At 34.0% G+C, this 21,207-nt stretch overlaps 1 protein-coding gene across 1 annotated transcript in view; it reads right to left on the bottom strand.

Moving 5' to 3' along the window:
• Positions 1 to 11,663, bottom strand: part of cabp7a (calcium binding protein 7a) — a 47,405-nt gene extending 35,742 nt beyond the window's left edge. Inside the window, exon 1 of the mRNA XM_061980066.2 lies at positions 11,464 to 11,663. Within this exon, the coding sequence (XP_061836050.1) occupies positions 11,464 to 11,572 (109 nt within the window). The 5' untranslated portion in view covers positions 11,573 to 11,663. The remainder of the gene's footprint in view (positions 1 to 11,463) is intronic.
• Between the last annotated feature and the right edge of the window lie 9,544 nt (positions 11,664 to 21,207).

Genomic DNA, 21,207 nt, shown 5'->3' on the forward strand with positions numbered 1-21,207 from the left:
CATTGTTATTGCCTTCTGGTTAGCTAATGTTTGCCCTGCAGGTAATAGTCACTTTTCCACCCCTTTATATATTAGGTATAGTTGTAAGTAAAAAAAAAAAAGGTCAAAGACAAAGCTATTCGGGTTCTTGTGAGTATATACACTTCACTGCCGATGTGGGGGGGCGCCACCTAAAATCTTGCCTAGGGCGCCAGATTGGTTAGGGCCGGGCCTGATTTCGGGAGTCTCCCGGAAAATCCGGGAGGGTTGGCAAGTATGCCAGAGGGAAAGAAATGTGATATCTCGTACTGCAGTGAAGTCAATTCAAAACTGCTATTCTGCATTCATTAAAAAAGTCAACAAAACACAACACAACAAATGTTATTTTTAGACATTACGTCTTTGGGGGAAAGTTTGGGCTCCGATATAAACTTAAATAGTACGATGGTTTAGAGCAGGGGTGCTCACACTTTTTCTGCAGGCGAGCTACTTTTCAATTGGTCAAGTCGTGGGGATCTACCTCATTCATATATATCATTTATATTTACTTATTTATGAAATATATGTTTTTGTTAACAAGTTAAAGGTGTTTAATGATAATGCAAGCATGTTTAACACATATAGTTAATATTGTTAATAAGTTAAAGGTGTTTAAAGATAATACAAGCATGTTTAACACATAGTTAATATTGTTAACAAGTTAAAGGTGTTTAATGATAATACAAGCATGTTTAACACATATTGTTAATATTGTTAAAAAATTAAAGGTGTTTAATGATAATACAAGAATGTTTAATACATATAGTTAATATTATTAATAAGTTAAAGGTGTTTAAAGATAATGCAAGCATGTTTAACACATATAGTTAATATTGTTAACAAGTTAAAGGTGTTTAATGATAATACAAGCATGTTTAACACATATTGTTAATATTGTTAAAAAATTAAAGGTGTTTAATGATAATACAAGAATGTTTAATACATATAGTTAATATTGTTAATAAGTTAAAGGTGTTTAAAGATAATACAAGCATGTTTAACACATAGTTAATATTGTTAACAAGTTAAAGGTGTTTAATGATAATACAAGCATGTTTAACACATATAGTTAATATTGTTAAAAAATTAAAGGTGTTTAATGATAATACAAGAATGTTTAATACATATAGTTAATATTGTTAACAAGTTAAAGGTGTTTAATGATAATACAAGCATGTTTAACACATATAGTTAATATTGTTAATAAGTTAAAGGTATTTAAAGATAATGCAAGCATGTTTAACACATATAGTTAATATTGTTAACAAGTTAAGGTGTTTAAAGATAATGCAAGCATGTTTAACACATAGTTAATATTGTTAACAAGTTAAAGGTGTTTAAAGATAATACAAGAATGTTTAATACATATTGTTAATATTGTTAACAAGTTAAAGGTGTTTAATGATAATACAAGCATGTTTAACACATATAGTTAATATTGTTAATAAGGTAAAGGTGTTTAAAGATAATGCAAGCATGTTTAACACATAGTTAATATTGTTAACAAGTTAAGGTGTTTAAAGATAATACAAGCATGTTTAACACATATAGTTAATATTGTTAATAAGTTAAAGGTGTTTAAAGATAATGCAAGCATGTTTAACACATAGTTAATATTGTTAACAAGTTAAAGGTGTTTAATGATAATACAAGCATGTTTAACACATATAGTTAATATTGTTAATAAGTTAAAGGTGTTTAAAGATAATACAAGAATGTTTAACACATATAGTTAATATTGTTAACAAGTTAAAGGTGTTTAATGATAATACAAGCATGTTTAACACATATAGTTAATATTGTTAATAAGTAAAAGGTGTTTAAAGATAATACAAGCATGTTTAACACATATAGATTCCTTTCTTTCATGAAGACAAGAATATAAGTTGGTGTATTACCTGATTGTGATGACTTGCATTGATTGGAATCAGACAGTGGTGATGATAACGTCCGCATTTTCGAATGGAGGAGAAAAAAAGTCCTCCTTTCTGTCCAGTACCACATGAAAGTGGTTGGTTTTTGGCATCTTATTTATCCAGCTTCCGTACTCCTTTGTATACACTTTACAAGAAATACATTGTCGGCAAACTCCGTAGCTTGCTAGCTTGTGCACGCCAGCTTTCTGAGACTCTTATTTTGTTAGCACAACTGTGCAACTGTGCAGTCGGTCTTTGGAGTTTTGACGACAGGTACGGCGCCAAGAGTCTGTTGAAATAAAGTGTTTCTCGCCTTCCAGTCGGTAATTTTAATGAGCTGGCAGCAGCCAGCGTCATCTCAGAAGACCCTCGGGTGCCGTGAATGTCAATCAAGTGACGAAAGTGACGTCATAGTGAAGATTCATGATCGCTCATTTTTAGGACTATTTTTTTAATGCCTGGCTGGTGATCGACTGACACACCCTCCGAGATCGACCGGTAGCTCGCGATCGACGTAATGAGCACCCCTGGTTTAGACATACGAGCGTTAAGTTGTCACGACGAGAGCGTTTGAAGCGCTGCTAAATGAGCAATTATCTCCATGGACTTTTAAAGTGAGCACATGTTGACTCACCGCTGAATAAAAGTTGATCCCACACAAAATAACATTTCATTCATGAGGCAGTTGAGTCCGTCAAAGTAGAACAGAAAAACATTGGTATGAACTCCTGTGGCTGTAGGCAACCCTCCTGGTGTATTCTTTTTTTTAATTAACACCACAAGATGGGAAGTAGTTGCACTTACCCAGCTCTGTGTGCGCTTTAAAATGTTGCTAATAATGAGCACGTGGTCAAAGACAAACACGGTCGTGGTCATCAACGTTAGCTCCAGGCTACACCATACTTGCCAACCCTCCCGAATTTTCCGGGAGACTCCCGAAATTCAGCGCCTCACCCGAAAAACCTCCCTAACCCTAACCCTAACCCTAACCCTAACCCTAACCCTAACCCTAACCCTAACCCCTAACCCCTAACCCTAACCCTAACCCTAACCCTGGGCGTAATGTTGTAACAAATAATATTTCTATTAAATAGGCTTTACTTTGCATTTTAATTAACGTGGGATTATTTTTTGTATTTAGAAATAATAGTACCAACTTTTATTTTTTATTTTTTTTCTCCAACATTTGTGGCACTGGCGTGGCGCCCTCTGGTGGACGGCGCCCTTAGCATTTGCCTATACGGCCTATGCCACGGGCCGGCCCTGATTGTATTATTATGTTTATCTTACCTAAAAATAAATATATTTATTAATTAAAAAAACAAAAAACTAAATCCATCCATCCATCCATTTTCTACCGCTTATTCCCTTCGGGGTCGCGGGGGGCGCTGGAGCCTATCTCAGTTACAATCGGGCGGAAGGCGGGGTACACCCTGGACAAGTCGCCGCCTCATCACAGGGCCAAAAACTAAATACATTTTTACTATATTTTGCTAAAAACATCAAAATTAATTGTATTTTTATTTGTATTTTTTCTGACTCCTTATTACACTCAGCCATAGAATTATATATTAAAATAAACATATTTGAAATAATTAATTTTAAATGATCATAATAATTCATTTAAAATGACCATATTTAATTATTAAAATAATTGCTTGTTTATCAACAACTTTAGCATTTTATTCACTACATTTTGAAGCTCTCAGAAGCCAAGTTATGTTATATTCCTTAAGATTTATTTATGCAAGTTTGAAGTATCAATGATCTAAACACAGTTTTGTTTGCATATTTTCAGGATGTAGATATATATATATATATATATATATATATATATTTTTTTTTTTTCAAAGAGAACGGCCTACGGATCACGATTGAAGCCAACAAGCAAACCGTCAACTTCCTCGACGTCACTTTCAACCTGAGAAATAACAGCTACCAACCATTCACGAAATCCAACACAACACTCCAATACGTGCACCATGACAGCAACCACCCACCCACCACCACGAAAAGAATACCTACCGGAATTAATAAAAGGCTATCGATGCTGTCATCTAGCAAAGCTGAATTTGACCAAGCAACCCCCCCGTACCAAAAAGCCCTTGATGAAAGCGGATACAATTTTACCCTCACCTATGAACCCACGCCAGGAAACCAACCAAAAAAGAACAGAAAACGAAACAACATCATCTGGTACAACCCCCCATACAGCAAAAACGTCTCAACTAATATTGGCCACAAATTCCTCAATCTGATTGACAAACACTTTCCCAAAGGCAACACCCTAAGAAAAGTATTCAACAAGAACAACATTAAATTGAGCTACAGCTGTATGAACAATATACGACAAATTATCTCAAACCACAACAAAACAATTGCAAATGAGCCGTCGGCCCCCGGACAGAGCGACCCCCAAACCAACAAAGGCTGCAACTGCCGCAAGAAACCTGATTGCCCTCTCAACGGGGGATGCTTACAAACATCAGTTGTTTACCAATCTAAGGTAACACGCAAGGACATTAACACATCCGACACATATGTAGGATTAACCGAGGGAGAATTCAAAACCAGATGGAACAACCACAAGGCTTCTTTCAGGAACCAAAACCTGCAAAATACCACAGAACTCAGCAAACACATTTGGGACCTCAAAGACAATAATGTTGAATATTCAAAAACATGGCAAATTCTTGCATCCAGCACACCTTACAATAGTGGTAATAAAAGATGCAACCTATGCTTGCAAGAGAAACTGTTTATTATTTACCATCCAGACCTGTCATCCCTCAACAAGCGCAGCGAAATTGTAACAGCATGCCGCCACAGACGGAAACACCTCCTAGGTAACACATGAGCCAATCACCACGCCCCTACGCCAGCCTGTACCCACCCACTCTGTGCCCTATATAAACCATGGTATGCGAATGCTCCCATTAAAATCTCCTGATGATTGAGGGTACCCCCCCTCATGAAACAGGCCTGTAGAGATGAAATAGTCTTGTGATTTTTTTCCCACACATACATATATTGCGCTCTACTACGGTATCGAGCACTATTTTTTGGATAACCTTATTAAGACATATATATATATATATATATATATATATATATATATATATATATATATGTGTGTGTATGAAATACTTGACTTGGTGAATTCTAGCTGTCAATATACTCTCATCCACACATGTCACATGATTGACAGCTGCACGTCATCATCATCATCACACACTCTCATCCACACATGTCACATGATTGACAGCTGCACGTCATCATCATCACACTCTCATCCACACATGTCACATGATTGACAGCTGCACGTCATCATCATCACACACTCTCATCCACACATGTCACATGATTGACAGCTGCACGTCATCATCATCACACACTCTCATCCACATATGTCACATGATTGACAGCTGCACGTCATCATCATCATCATCATCACACTGTTTTCCTTGTGGCCTTTTCCTTGCATTCCACCGTTCCCGTGTCACGAGTTGTGTGTCTCGTCTCCCCGTGTTCCCTCTGCCTCTTGGATCTCCACCTCCCGCCTGGACACAGTCTTTTGACGCCTCGCTATTGCCCCCGACTTCCTGCCTGTTCTCTCTTGCCCCTCTTGGACTTCCGGTAACACTCTGCGGTTAATTTCCACACATAGTCTCACACGCACACATGTTGGATTATATACACACTCCATTCTTTTGTGTGTATATAAAGTTAAAGTCCCAATGATTGTCACACACACACACTAGGTGTGGTGTCCTCTGCATTTGACCCATCACCCTTGTCCACCCCCTGGGAGGTGAGGGGAGCAGTGAGCAGCAGCAGTGGCCGCGCCCGGGAATCATTTTTGGTGATTTAACCCCCAATTCCAACCCTTGATGCTGAGTGCCAAGCAGGGAGGTAATGGCTCCCATTTTTATAGTCTTTGGTATGACTCGGCCGGGGTTTGAACTCACAACCTACCCATCTCAGGGCGGACACTCTAACCACTAGGCCACTGAGTAGGGATAATATAATATATATATATATATATATATATATACATTTACAGTAATAATATACACTACATTTACAGTAATATACACTACATTTACAGTAATAATATACACTACATTTACAGTAATATACACTACATTTACAGTAATAATATACACTACATTTACAGTAATATACACTACATTTACAGTAATAATATACACTACATTTACAGTAATATACAATACATTTACAGTAATAATATATACACTACATTTACAGTAATAATATACAATACATTTACAGTAATATACACTACATTTACAGTAATAATATACACTACATTTACAGTAATAATATACACTACATTTACAGTAACATACACTACATTTACAGTAATAATACACAATACATTTACAGTAATAATATACACTACATTTACAGTAATAATATACAATACATTTACAGTAATATACACTACATTTACAGTAATAATATACACTACATTTACAGTAATAATATACACTACATTTACAGTAACATACAATACATTTACAGCAATAATATACACTACATTTACAGTAATAATATACAATACATTTACAGTAATATACACTACATTTACAGTAATATACAATACATTTACAGTAATAATATACACTACATTTACAGTATTAATATACACTACATTTACAATAATATACAATACATTTACAGCAATAATATACACTACATTTACAGTAATATACACTACATTTACAGTAATATACAATACATTTACAGTAATAATATACACTACATTTACAGTAATATACACTACATTTACAGTAATAATATACATTACATTTACAGTAATAATATACACTACATTTACAGTAATATACACTACATTTACAGTAATAATATACACTACATTTACAGTAATATACACTACATTTACAGTAATAATATACACTACATTTACAGTAATATACACTACATTTACAGTAATAATATACACTACATTTACAGTAATAATATACAATACATTTACAGTAATAATATACACTACATTTACAGTAATAATATACACTACATTTACAGTAATATACACTAAATTTACAGTAATAATATACACTACATTTACAGTAATATACACTACATTTACAGTAATAATATACACTACATTTACAGTAATATACACTACATTTACATACACTACATTTACAGTAATATACACTACATTTACAGTAATAATATACACTACATTTACAGTAATATACACTACATTTACAGCAATATACACTACATTTACAGTAATATACACTACATTTACAGTAATAATATACACTACATTTACAGTAATATACACTACATTTACAGTAATAATATACACTACATTTACAGTAATATACACTACATTTACAGTAATAATACACTGCATTTACAGTAATATACACTACATTTACAGTAATAATATACACTACATTTACAGTAATATACAATACATTTACAGTAATAATATACACTAAATTTACAGTATTAATATACACTACATTTACAGTAATAATATACACTACATTTACAGTAATATACACTACATTTACAGTAATAATATACACTACATTTACAGTAATATACACTACATTTACAGTAATATACACTACATTTACAGTAATAATATACACTACATTTACAGTAATATACACTACATTTACAGTAATAATATACACTACATTTACAGTAATATACACTACATTTACAGTAATATACACTACATTTACAGTAATAATATACACTACATTTACAGTAATATACACTACATTTACAGTATTAATATACACTACATTTACAGTAATATACACTACATTTACAGTAATAATATACACTACATTTACAGTAATATACACTACATTTACAGTAATATACACTACATTTACAGTAATAATATACACTACATTTACAGTAATATACACTACATTTACAGTATTAATATACACTACATTTACAGTAATATACACTACATTTACAGTAATAATATACACTACATTTACAGTAATATACACTACATTTACAGTAATTATATACACTACATTTACAGTAATATACAATACATTTACAGTAATAATATACACTACATTTACAGTAATAATATACACTACATTTACAGTAATATACACTACATTTACAGTAATAATATACACTACATTTACAGTAATAATATACACTACATTTACAGTAATATACACTACATTTACAGTAATAATATACACTACATTTACAGTAATATACACTACATTTACAGTAATTATATACACTACATTTACAGTAATATACAATACATTTACAGTAATAATATACACTACATTTACAGTAATAATATACACTACATTTACAGTAATAATATACCTTACATTTACAGTAATATACACTACATTTACAGTAATATACAATACATTTACAGTAATAATATACACTACATTTACAGTAATATACACTACATTTACAGTAATAATATACACTACATTTACAGTAATATACACTACATTTACAGTAATATACACTACATTTACAGTAATAATATACACTACATTTACAGTAATATACACTACATTTACAGTATTAATATACACTACATTTACAGTAATATACACTACATTTACAGTAATAATATACACTACATTTACAGTAATAATATACACTACATTTACAGTAACATACACTACATTTACAGTAATAATACACAATACATTTACAGTAATAATATACACTACATTTACAGTAATAATATACAATACATTTACAGTAATATACACTACATTTACAGTAATAATATACACTACATTTACAGTAATAATATACACTACATTTACAGTAACATACAATACATTTACAGCAATAATATACACTACATTTACAGTAATAATATACAATACATTTACAGTAATATACACTACATTTACAGTAATATACAATACATTTACAGTAATAATATACACTACATTTACAGTATTAATATACACTACATTTACAATAATATACAATACATTTACAGCAATAATATACACTACATTTACAGTAATATACACTACATTTACAGTAATATACAATACATTTACAGTAATAATATACACTACATTTACAGTAATATACACTACATTTACAGTAATAATATACATTACATTTACAGTAATAATATACACTACATTTACAGTAATATACACTACATTTACAGTAATAATATACACTACATTTACAGTAATATACACTACATTTACAGTAATAATATACACTACATTTACAGTAATATACACTACATTTACAGTAATAATATACACTACATTTACAGTAATAATATACAATACATTTACAGTAATAATATACACTACATTTACAGTAATAATATACACTACATTTACAGTAATATACACTAAATTTACAGTAATAATATACACTACATTTACAGTAATATACACTACATTTACAGTAATAATATACACTACATTTACAGTAATATACACTACATTTACATACACTACATTTACAGTAATATACACTACATTTACAGTAATAATATACACTACATTTACAGTAATATACACTACATTTACAGCAATATACACTACATTTACAGTAATATACACTACATTTACAGTAATAATATACACTACATTTACAGTAATATACACTACATTTACAGTAATAATATACACTACATTTACAGTAATATACACTACATTTACAGTAATAATACACTGCATTTACAGTAATATACACTACATTTACAGTAATAATATACACTACATTTACAGTAATATACAATACATTTACAGTAATAATATACACTAAATTTACAGTATTAATATACACTACATTTACAGTAATAATATACACTACATTTACAGTAATATACACTACATTTACAGTAATAATATACACTACATTTACAGTAATATACACTACATTTACAGTAATATACACTACATTTACAGTAATAATATACACTACATTTACAGTAATATACACTACATTTACAGTAATAATATACACTACATTTACAGTAATATACACTACATTTACAGTAATATACACTACATTTACAGTAATAATATACACTACATTTACAGTAATATACACTACATTTACAGTATTAATATACACTACATTTACAGTAATATACACTACATTTACAGTAATAATATACACTACATTTACAGTAATATACACTACATTTACAGTAATATACACTACATTTACAGTAATAATATACACTACATTTACAGTAATATACACTACATTTACAGTATTAATATACACTACATTTACAGTAATATACACTACATTTACAGTAATAATATACACTACATTTACAGTAATATACACTACATTTACAGTAATTATATACACTACATTTACAGTAATATACAATACATTTACAGTAATAATATACACTACATTTACAGTAATAATATACACTACATTTACAGTAATATACACTACATTTACAGTAATAATATACACTACATTTACAGTAATAATATACACTACATTTACAGTAATATACACTACATTTACAGTAATAATATACACTACATTTACAGTAATATACACTACATTTACAGTAATTATATACACTACATTTACAGTAATATACAATACATTTACAGTAATAATATACACTACATTTACAGTAATAATATACACTACATTTACAGTAATAATATACCTTACATTTACAGTAATATACACTACATTTACAGTAATATACAATACATTTACAGTAATAATATACACTACATTTACAGTAATATACACTACATTTACAGTAATAATATACACTACATTTACAGTAATATACACTACATTTACAGTAATAATATACACTACATTTACAGTAATATACAATACATTTACAGTACTAATATACACTACATTTACAGTAATATACACTAAATTTTGAGGTGAAATAATTTCAACTTTCCTTTATTTATTTTTTTTAATTTTTTTACATTTTAGTTAAAAAAGTGGTGTAATAATAGCCAGGGGCGCCGCTAGGGATTTTGGGCCCCATGAAACAAATCTTTACAGGGCCCCTAACACAGTGTCATTATTTTTTCTGTATTATAATTTCATCATCATTAGGGGCCTCTCTGGGCCCCCCTCCATCATGGGTCCCTAGAATCCGTCTCCTTTACCCCCCCCCCTTTTCGGCGCCCCTGATAATAGTATTCACTCTGGGGCCCAACATAACTGCCATGTGGCCCCCAGTGAGGGAGATACGTTTTTACTCTTCTTTTTTTTTGTCCAATTATTTTTAAAATGGGGCCCCTCTTTGGACACCCCCGCCCTAAACCCCGACGCGCCTATTGTGTGGTCAGCAGCGGCCACATCATTAGGCACACCTGCACAACACCGCAACTGGTGTTGTGGTCAAAACATTAGGCGCATGCGCAACGCGTCACGAAGACGCCAACACACACACACGTGTGTTCCTAATACAGTGGCCGCCCGGGTGGTCAAAAGATTAGGGAACGCACGATGCCACAGAACGGCCGTGTCTCACCTTCGACCTCGTCCTCGGGCAGGTTGACCGGGGCGCGGTAGTTGAGGAGGTCCGGGATGACGCACATGCCCCGGTACATCAGCGTGGAGGTGATGGGGTGCATCGGCATGGCTGCGACCTGCCGGCGGCCAGCCGCGTCCTAGCTGTCTACGCGCCTGCACGGACACCCGGCGGCGGCGGCGGCGGCGACGGCCAGTCCATGGAGGAGACTCGGAGGTCTGAACCGGGGGAGCGACGCCGAAAACCGAAAAAGCGGTGCGCGCACACACTCTGCTGCAGCGCGAGGTTGCAGGTGCGTGCACGCGTGCACCCACTTGTTGGATCCTCCTCCTCCTCCCGCGGGGACGCGCGCGCTACAAAGACACAACAGGTCGCGCGCGTGCAGGAGACCCACTTGGCGTCCACCCCCCCCCCCCCCCCCCCCTCGCTCTAATCGATATCGATATTTGCTGCGCAACAAAGCTGCGCGTGCGCGCGCCCACGCCATCCAATGTGCACGCGCGGCGTCACTACATTAGGCACACCCGCGCAATAGGGCAGCGTTGTTGGGATGAATGCCGCACATTGTTTCCGTCGCTAGGCAACAGGAAAATACACGGTACCTAATGTTGTGTCCCAGTGTACCTAATGTTGTGTCCCAGTGTACCTAATGCTGTGTCCCAGTGTACCTAATGTTGTGTCCCAGTGTACCTAATGTTGTGTCCCAGTGAGTGGTGGCATTTTGTCACCTTTCACCTTCAAAACCAATACAATGTATACATTTTTTCCAAACAACTGTCGAAATGTTGTTGAAATGCTAACAGTTAGCGCGCTGTCCAGATAGAAAAAAAAAATGAGCTAAAAAAGTTAGCATGCTAACTGCACGCTAGTGCATACCAAAATATATTACACTGAGGTGGGTCCGTGAAAAATTTTGTTTAAAATGCTAACCTGCTAACGTTAGCATGCATCAAGTGTCAAAATATAACTAAGGTGTATACCTGCAAAATTACCTATAAAATTTTTTTGCATACCTGCAAAATTTGCACTAAAGAAAAAAAACAAAAAAACCTAGCATGCTAATATTGGAATGCTAACGACTCTGACACGGGCCGTGAGAAAATGTTAAGATTACAAGGGCCATTTTGCCACCTTTCACCTTCAAAACCAATACAATATATACATTTTTTCCAAACAACTGTTGAAATGTTGTTGAAATGCTAACAGTTAGCGCGCTGTCCAGATAGAAAAAAAAAAAATTAGCTAAAAAAAAAAGTTAGCATGCTAACAGTAAACTAACATGCATGCATGCTTATATAGTTAGCATCAGTGAAATACGCAAATATATGACACTGATGAGTGTACCTGCTGGATTAGCTAAAAAAAATATAGCATGCTAATGTTAGCATGCTAAAAGGTATCATTCGTCAAGTAACAAAATATCTGACGCTTAAGTGCATACCAAAATATACTACACTGAGGTGGGTCCGTGAAAATTTTGTTTAAAATGCTAGCCTGCTAACGTTAGCATGCATCAAGTGTCAAAACATAACTAAGGTGTATACCTGCAAAATTAGCTATAAAATTTTTTTGCATACCTGCAAAATTTTCACCAAAGAAAACAACAACAAAAAAAACCTAGCATGCTAATATTAGAATGCTAACGACTCTGACACGGGCCGTTAGAAAATTTTAAGATTACAAGGGCCATTTTGCCACCTTTCATCTTCAAAACCAATACAATATACACCGTTTTTCCAAACAACTGTTGAAATGTTGTTGAAATGCTAACAGTTGGCGCGCTGTCCAGATAGCAAAAAAAAAACGAGCTAAAAAAGTTAGCATGCTAACAGTATACTAACATGCATGCATCAGTGAAATACACAAATATACGACACTGATGAATATACCTGCCGGATTAGCTAAAAAAAATATATAGCATGCTAATGTTAGCATGCTAAAAGGTATCATTCGTCAAGTAACAAAATATTTGACGCTTAAGTGCATACCAAAATATACTACACTGAGGTGGGTCCGTGAAAATTTTGTTTAAAATGCTAGCCTGCTAACGTTAGCATGCATCAAGTGTCAAAATATAACTAAGGTGTATACCTGCAAAATTACCTATAAATTTTTTTTGCACCAAAGAAAAAAAAACAAAAAAAAACTAGCATGCTAATATTAGAATGCTAACGACTCTGACACGGGCCGTTAGAAAAATTTAAGATTACAAGGGCCATTTTGCCACCTTTCATCTTCAAAACCAATACAATATACACCGTTTTTCCAAACAACTGTTGAAATGTTGTTGAAATGCTAACAGTTAGCGCGCTGTCCAGATAGCAAAAAAAAAAATTAGCTACAAAAAAAAGTTAGCATGCTAACAGTAAACTAACATGCATGCATGCTTATACAGTTAGCATCAGTGAAATACAGAAATATATGACACTGATGAGTGTACCTGCTGGATTAGCTAAAAAAATATATAGCATGCTAATGTTAGCATGCTAAAAGGTATCATTCGCCAAGTAACAAAATATCTGACGCTTAAGTGCATACCAAAATATATTACACTGAGGTGAGTCCGTAAAAAATTTTGTTTAAAATGCTAGCCTGCTAACGCTAGCATGCATCAAGTGTCAAAATATAACTAAGGTGTATACCTGCAAAATTAGCTATAACATTTTTTTGCATACCTGCAAAATTTTCACCAAAGAAAAAAAACAAAAAAAAACCTAGCATGCTAATATTAGAATGCTAACGACTCTGACACGGGCCGTTAGAAAATTTTAAGATTACAAGGGCCATTTTGCCACCTTTCATCTTCAAAACCAATACAATATATACATTTTTTCCAAACAACTGTTGAAATGTTGTTGAAATGCTAACAGTTAGCGCGCTGTCCAGATAGAAAAAAAAAAAATTAGCTAAAAAAAAAAAAGTTAGCATGCTAACAGTAAACTAACATGCATGCATGCTTATACAGTTAGCATCAGTGAAATACAGAAATATATGACACTGATGAGTGTACCTGCTGGATTAGCTAAAAAAATATATAGCATGCTAATGTTAGCATGCTAAAAGGTATCATTCGCCAAGTAACAAAATATCTGACGCTTAAGTGCATACCAAAATATATTACACTGAGGTGAGTCCGTAAAAAATTTTGTTTAAAATGCTAGCCTGCTAACGCTAGCATGCATCAAGTGTCAAAATATAACTAAGGTGTATACCTGCAAAATTAGCTATAACATTTTTTTGCATACCTGCAAAATTTGCACCAAAGAAAAAAAACAAAAAAAAACCTAGCATGCTAATATTAGAATGCTAACGACTCTGACACGGGCCGTTAGAAAATTTTAAGATTACAAGGGCCATTTTGCCACCTTTCATCTTCAAAACCAATACAATATATACATTTTTTCCAAACAACTGTTGAAATGTTGTTGAAATGCTAACAGTTAGCGCGCTGTCCAGATAGAAAAAAAAAAAATTAGCTAAAAAAAAAAAAGTTAGCATGCTAACAGTAAACTAACATGCATGCATGCTTATACAGTTAGCATCAGTGAAATACAGAAATATATGACACTGATGAATGTACCTGCTGGATTAGCAAAAAAATATATATAGCATGCTAATGTTAGCATGCTAAAAGGTATCATTCGCCAAGTAACAAAATATCTGACGCTTAAGTGCATACCAAAATATGTTACACTGAGGTGGGTCCGTGAAAAATGTGTTTAAAATGCTAGCCTGCTAACGTTAGCATGCATCAAGTGTCAAAACATAACTAAGGTGTATACTTGCAAAATTAGCTATAGCATTTTTTTGCATACCTGCAAAATTTTCACCAAAGAAAACAACAACAAAAAAACCTAGCATGCTAATATTAGAATGCTAACGACTCTGATACGGGCCGTTAGAAAATTTTAAGATTACAAGGGCCATTTTGCCACCTTTCATCTTCAAAACTAATACAATATATACATTTTTTCCAAACAACTGTTGAAATGTTGTTGAAATGCTAACAGTTAGCGCGCTGTCCAGATAGCAAAAAAAAAAAATTGCTAAAAAAAAAAGTTAGCATGCTAAAAGTATAGTAACATGCATGCATGCTTATACAGTTAGCATCAGTGAAATACAGAAATATATGACACTGATGAGTGTACCTGCTGGATTAGCTAAAAAAAATATAGCATGCTAATGTTAGCATGCTAAAAGGTATCATTCGTCAAGTAACAAAATATCTGACGCTTAAGTGCATACCAAAATATACTACACTGAGGTGGGTCCGTGAAAATTTTGTTTAAAATGCTAGCCTGCTAACGTTAGCATGCATCAAGTGTCAAAATATAACTAAGGTGTATACCTGCAAAATTACCTATAAATTTTTTTTGCACCAAAGAAAACAAACAAAAAAAAAACTAGCATGCTAATATTAGAATGCTAACGACTCTGACACGGGCCGTTAGAAAAATTTAAGATTACAAGGGCCATTTTGCCACCTTTCATCTTCAAAACCAATACAATATACACCGTTTTTCCAAACAACTGTTGAAATGTTGTTGAAATGCTAACAGTTAGCGCGCTGTCCAGATAGCAAAAAAAAAAATTAGCTACAAAAAAAAGTTAGCATGCTAGCAGTAAACTAACATGCATGCATGCTTATACAGTTAGCATCAGTGAAATACAGAAATATATGACACTGATGAGTGTACCTGCTGGATTAGCTAAAAAAATATATAGCATGCTAATGTTAGCATGCTAAAAGGTATCATTCGCCAAGTAACAAAATATCTGACGCCTAAGTGCATACCAAAATATATTACACTGAGGTGAGTCCGTAAAAATTTTTGTTTAAAATGCTAGCCTGCTAACGCTAGCATGCATCAAGTGTCAAAATATAACTAAGGTGTATACCTGCAAAATTAGCTATAACATTTTTTTGCATACCTGCAAAATTTGCACCAAAGAAAACAACAACAAAAAAACCTAGCATGCTAATATTAGAATGCTAACGACTCTGACACGGGCCGTTAGAAAATTTTAAGATTACAAGGGCCATTTTGCCACCTTTCATCTTCAAAACCAATACAATATATACATTTTTTCCAAACAACTGTTGAAATGTTGTTGAAATGCTAACAGTTAGCGTGCTGTCCAGATAGCAAAAAAAAAAGAGCTAAAAAAGTTAGCATGCTAACAGTAAACTAACATGCATGCATGCTTATACAGTTAGCATCAGTGAAATACGCAAATATATGACACTGATGAATATACCTGCTGGATTAGCTAAAAAAAAATATAGCATGCTAATGTTAGCATGCTAAAAGGTATCATTCGCCAAGTAACAAAATATCTGACGCTTAAGTGCATACCAAAATATACTACACTGAGGTGGGTCCGTGAAAATTTTGTTTAAAATGCTAGCCTGCTAACGTTAGCATGCATCAAGTGTCAAAATATAACTAAGGTGTATACCTGCAAAAATTTTTTGCATACCTGCAAAATTTGCACCAAAGAAAACAACAACAAAAAAACCTAGCATGCTAATATTAGAATGCTAACGACTCTGACACGGGCCGTTAAACATTTTTAAGATTACAAGGGCCATTTTGCCACCTTTCATCTTCAAAACCAATACAATGTATACATTTTTTCCAAACAACTGTCGAAATGTTGTTGAAATGCTAACAGTTAGCGCGCTGTCCAGATAGAAAAAAAAAATTAGCTAAAAAAAAAAGTTAGCATGCTAACAGTAAACTAACATGCATGCATGCTTATACAGTTAGCATCAGTGAAATACGCAAATATATGACACTGATGAATATACCTGCTGGATTAGCTAAAAAAATATATAGCATGCTAATGTTAGCATGCTAAAAGGTATCATTTGTCAAGTAACAAAATATCTGACGCTTAAGTGCATACCAAAATATATTACACTGAGGTGGGTCCGTAAAATATTTTGTTTAAAATGCTAGCCTGCTAACGTTAGCATGCATCAAGTGTCAAAATATAACTAAGGTGTATACCTGCAAAATGTTTTTGCATACCTGCAAAATTTGCACCAAAGAAAACAACAACAAAAAAACTAGCATGCTAATATTAGAATGCTAACGACTCTGACACGGGCCGTTAGAAAATTTTAAGATTACAAGGGCCATTTTGCCACCTTTCATCTTCAAAACCAATACAATATATACATTTTTTCCAAACAACTGTTGAAATGTTGTTGAAATGCTAACAGTTAGCGTGCTGTCCAGATAGCAAAAAAAAAAATGAGCTAAAAAAGTTAGCATGCTAAAAGTATACTAACATACATGCATGCTTATATAATTAGCATCAGTGAAATACGCAAATATATGACACTGATGAATATACCTGCTGGATTAGCTAAAAAAATATATAGCATGCTAATGTTAGCATGCTAAAAGGTATCATTTGTCAAGTAACAAAATATCTGACGCTTAAGTGCATACCAAAATATATTACACTGAGGTGGGTCCGTAAAATTTTTTGTTTAAAATGCTAGCCTGCTAACGTTAGCATGCATCAAGTGTCAAAATATAACTAAGGTGTATACCTGCAAAAAATTTTTGCATACCTGCAAAATTTGCACCAAAGAAAACAACAACAAAAAAACTAGCATGCTAATATTAGAATGCTAACGACTCTGACACGGGCCGTTAGAAAATTTTAAGATTACAAGGGCCATTTTGCCACCTTTCATCTTCAAAACCAATACAATGTATACATTTTTTCCAAACAACTGTCGAAATGTTGTTGAAATGCTAACAGTTAGCGCGCTGTCCAGATAGCAAAAAAATTAGCTAAAAAAGTTAGCATGCTAATAGTATACTAACATGCATGCATGCTTATACAGTTAGCATCAGTGAAATACGCAAATATATGACACTGATGAGTGTACCTGCTGGATTAGCTAAAAAAATATATATAGCATGCTAATGTTAGCATGCTAAAAGTATCATTCGTCAAGTAACAAAATATCTGACGCTTAAGTGCATACCAAAATATACTACACTGAGGTGGGTCCGTGAAAATTTTGTTTAAAATGCTAGCCTGCTAACGTTAGCATGCATCAAGTGTCAAAATATAACTAAGGTGTATACCTGCAAAATTTGCTATAAATTTTTTTTGCATACCTGCAAAATTTTCACCAAAGAAAACAACAACAAAAAAACCTAGCATGCTAATATTAGAATGCTAACGACTCTGACACGGGCCGTTGGAAAATTTTAAGATTACAAGGGCCATTTTGCCACCTTTCATCTTCAAAACCAATACAATATATACATTTTTTCCAAACAACTGTCGAAATGTTGTTGAAATGCTAACAGTTAGCGCACTGTCCAGATAGAAAAAAAAAATTAGCTAAAAAAAAAAGTTAGCATGCTAACAGTAAACTAACATGCATGCATGCTTATACAGTTAGCATCAGTGAAATACGCAAATATATGACACTGATGAGTGTACCTGCTGGATTAGCTAAAAAATATATATAGCATGCTAATGTTAGCATGCTAAAAGGTATCATTTGTCAAGTAACAAAATATCTGACGCTTGAGTGCATACCAAAATATATTACACTGAGGTGGGTCCGTGAAAATTTTGTTTAAAATGCTAGCCTGCTAACATTAGCGTGCATCAAGTGTCAAAATATAACTAAGGTGTATACCTGCAAAATTACCTATAAACTTTTTTGCATACCTGCAAAACTTTCACCAAAGAAAACAACAACAAAAAAAACCTAGCATGCTAATATTAGAATGCTAACGACTCTGACACGGGCCGTTAGAAAATTTTAAGATTACAAGGGCCATTTTGCCACCTTTCATCTTCAAAACCAATACAATGTATACATTTTTTCCAAACAACTGTTGAAATGTTGTTGAAATGCTAACAGTTAGCGCGCTGTCAAGATAGCAAAAAAAAATGAGCTAAAAAAGTTAGCATGCTAAAAGTATACTAACATGCATGCATGCTTATACAGTTAGCATCAGTGAAATACGCAAATATATGACACTGATGAATATACCTGCTGGATTAGCTAAAAAAATATATAGCATGCTAATGTTAGCATGCTAAAAGGTATCATTCGCCAAGTAACAAAATATCTGACGCTTAAGTGCATACCAAAATATACTACACTGAGGTGGGTCCGTGAAAATTTTGTTTAAAATGCTAGCCTGCTAACGTTAGCATGCATCAAGTATCAAAACATAACTAAGGTGTATACCTGCAAAATTAGCTATAGCATTTTTTTGCATACCTGCAAAATTTGCACCAAAGAAAACAAAAAAACAACCTAGCATGCTAATATTGGAATGCTAACGACTCTGACACGGGCCGTTAGAAAATTTTAAGATTACAAGGGCCATTTTGCCACCTTTCATCTTCAAAACCAATACAATATACACCGTTTTTCCAAACAACTGTTGAAATGTTGTTGAAATGCTAACAGTTAGCGCGCTGTCCAGATAGCAAAAAAATGAGCTAAAAAAGTTAGCATGCTAATAGTATACTAACATGCATGCATGCTTATACAGTTAGCATCAGTGAAATACGCAAATATATGACACTGATGAATATACCTGCTGGATTAGCTAAAAAATATATATAGCATGCTAATGTTAGCATGCTAAAAGGTATCATTCATCAAGTAACAAAATATTTGACGCTTAAGTGCACACCAAAATATATTACACTGAGGTGGGTCCGTGAAAATGTTGTTTAAAATGCTAGCCTGCTAACGTTAGCATGCATCAAGTGTCAAAATATAACTAAGGTGTATACCTGCAAAATTACCTATACATTTTTTTTGCATACCTGCAAAACTTTCACCAAAGAAAACAACAACAAAAAAAACCTAGCATGCTAATATTAGAATGCTAACGACTCTGACACGGGCCATTAGAAAATTTTAAGATTATAGTGTCAAAATATGACTAAGGAGTATACCTACAAAATTAGCTATAAAAAAAGATAGCATACTAATGTTAGCATGCTAAAAGTTATCATTCATCAAGTTACAAAATATTTGATGCTTAAGTGCATACTTGCAAAATTTGCACACAAAAAAACCCTAGCATGCTAATATTAGAATGCTAACGACTCTGACACGGACCGTTAGGCGGTTTTCACCTTCAAAACCAGTACAATATATACCTAAAAGGGTGGAGTGCCATCTCCGGGTTGGGGAGGAGATCTTGCCCCAAGTGGAGGAGTTCAAGTACCTGGGAGTCTTGTTCACGAGTGAGGGAAGAGTGGATGGTGAGATCGACAGGCGGATCGGTGCGGCGTCTTCAGTAATGCGGACGTTGTATCGATCCGTTGTGGTGAAGAAGGAGCTGAGCTTGAAGGCAAAGCTCTCAATTTATCGGTGGGTCTACGTTCCCATCCTCACCTATGGTCATGAGCTTTGGGTTATGACCGAAAGGACAAGATCACGGGTACAAGCGGCCCAAATGAGTTTCCTCCGCCGGGTGGCGGGTCTCTCCCTTAGAGATAGGGTGAGAAGCTCTGTCATCCGGGGGGAGCTCAAAGTAAAGCCGCTGCTCCTCCACATGGAGAGGAGCCAGATGAGGTGGTTCGGGCATCTGGTCAGGATGCTACCCGAACGCCTCCCTCGGGAGGTGTTTCGGGCACGTCCGACCGGTAGGAGGCCACGGGGAAGACCCAGGACACGTTGGGAAGACTATGTCTCCCGGCTGGCCTGGGAACGCCTCGGGATCCCCCGGGAGG

Source organism: Nerophis lumbriciformis, linkage group LG20, assembly GCF_033978685.3.
Source record: "Nerophis lumbriciformis linkage group LG20, RoL_Nlum_v2.1, whole genome shotgun sequence".
NCBI classification, from domain to species: Eukaryota; Metazoa; Chordata; class Actinopteri; order Syngnathiformes; family Syngnathidae; genus Nerophis; species Nerophis lumbriciformis.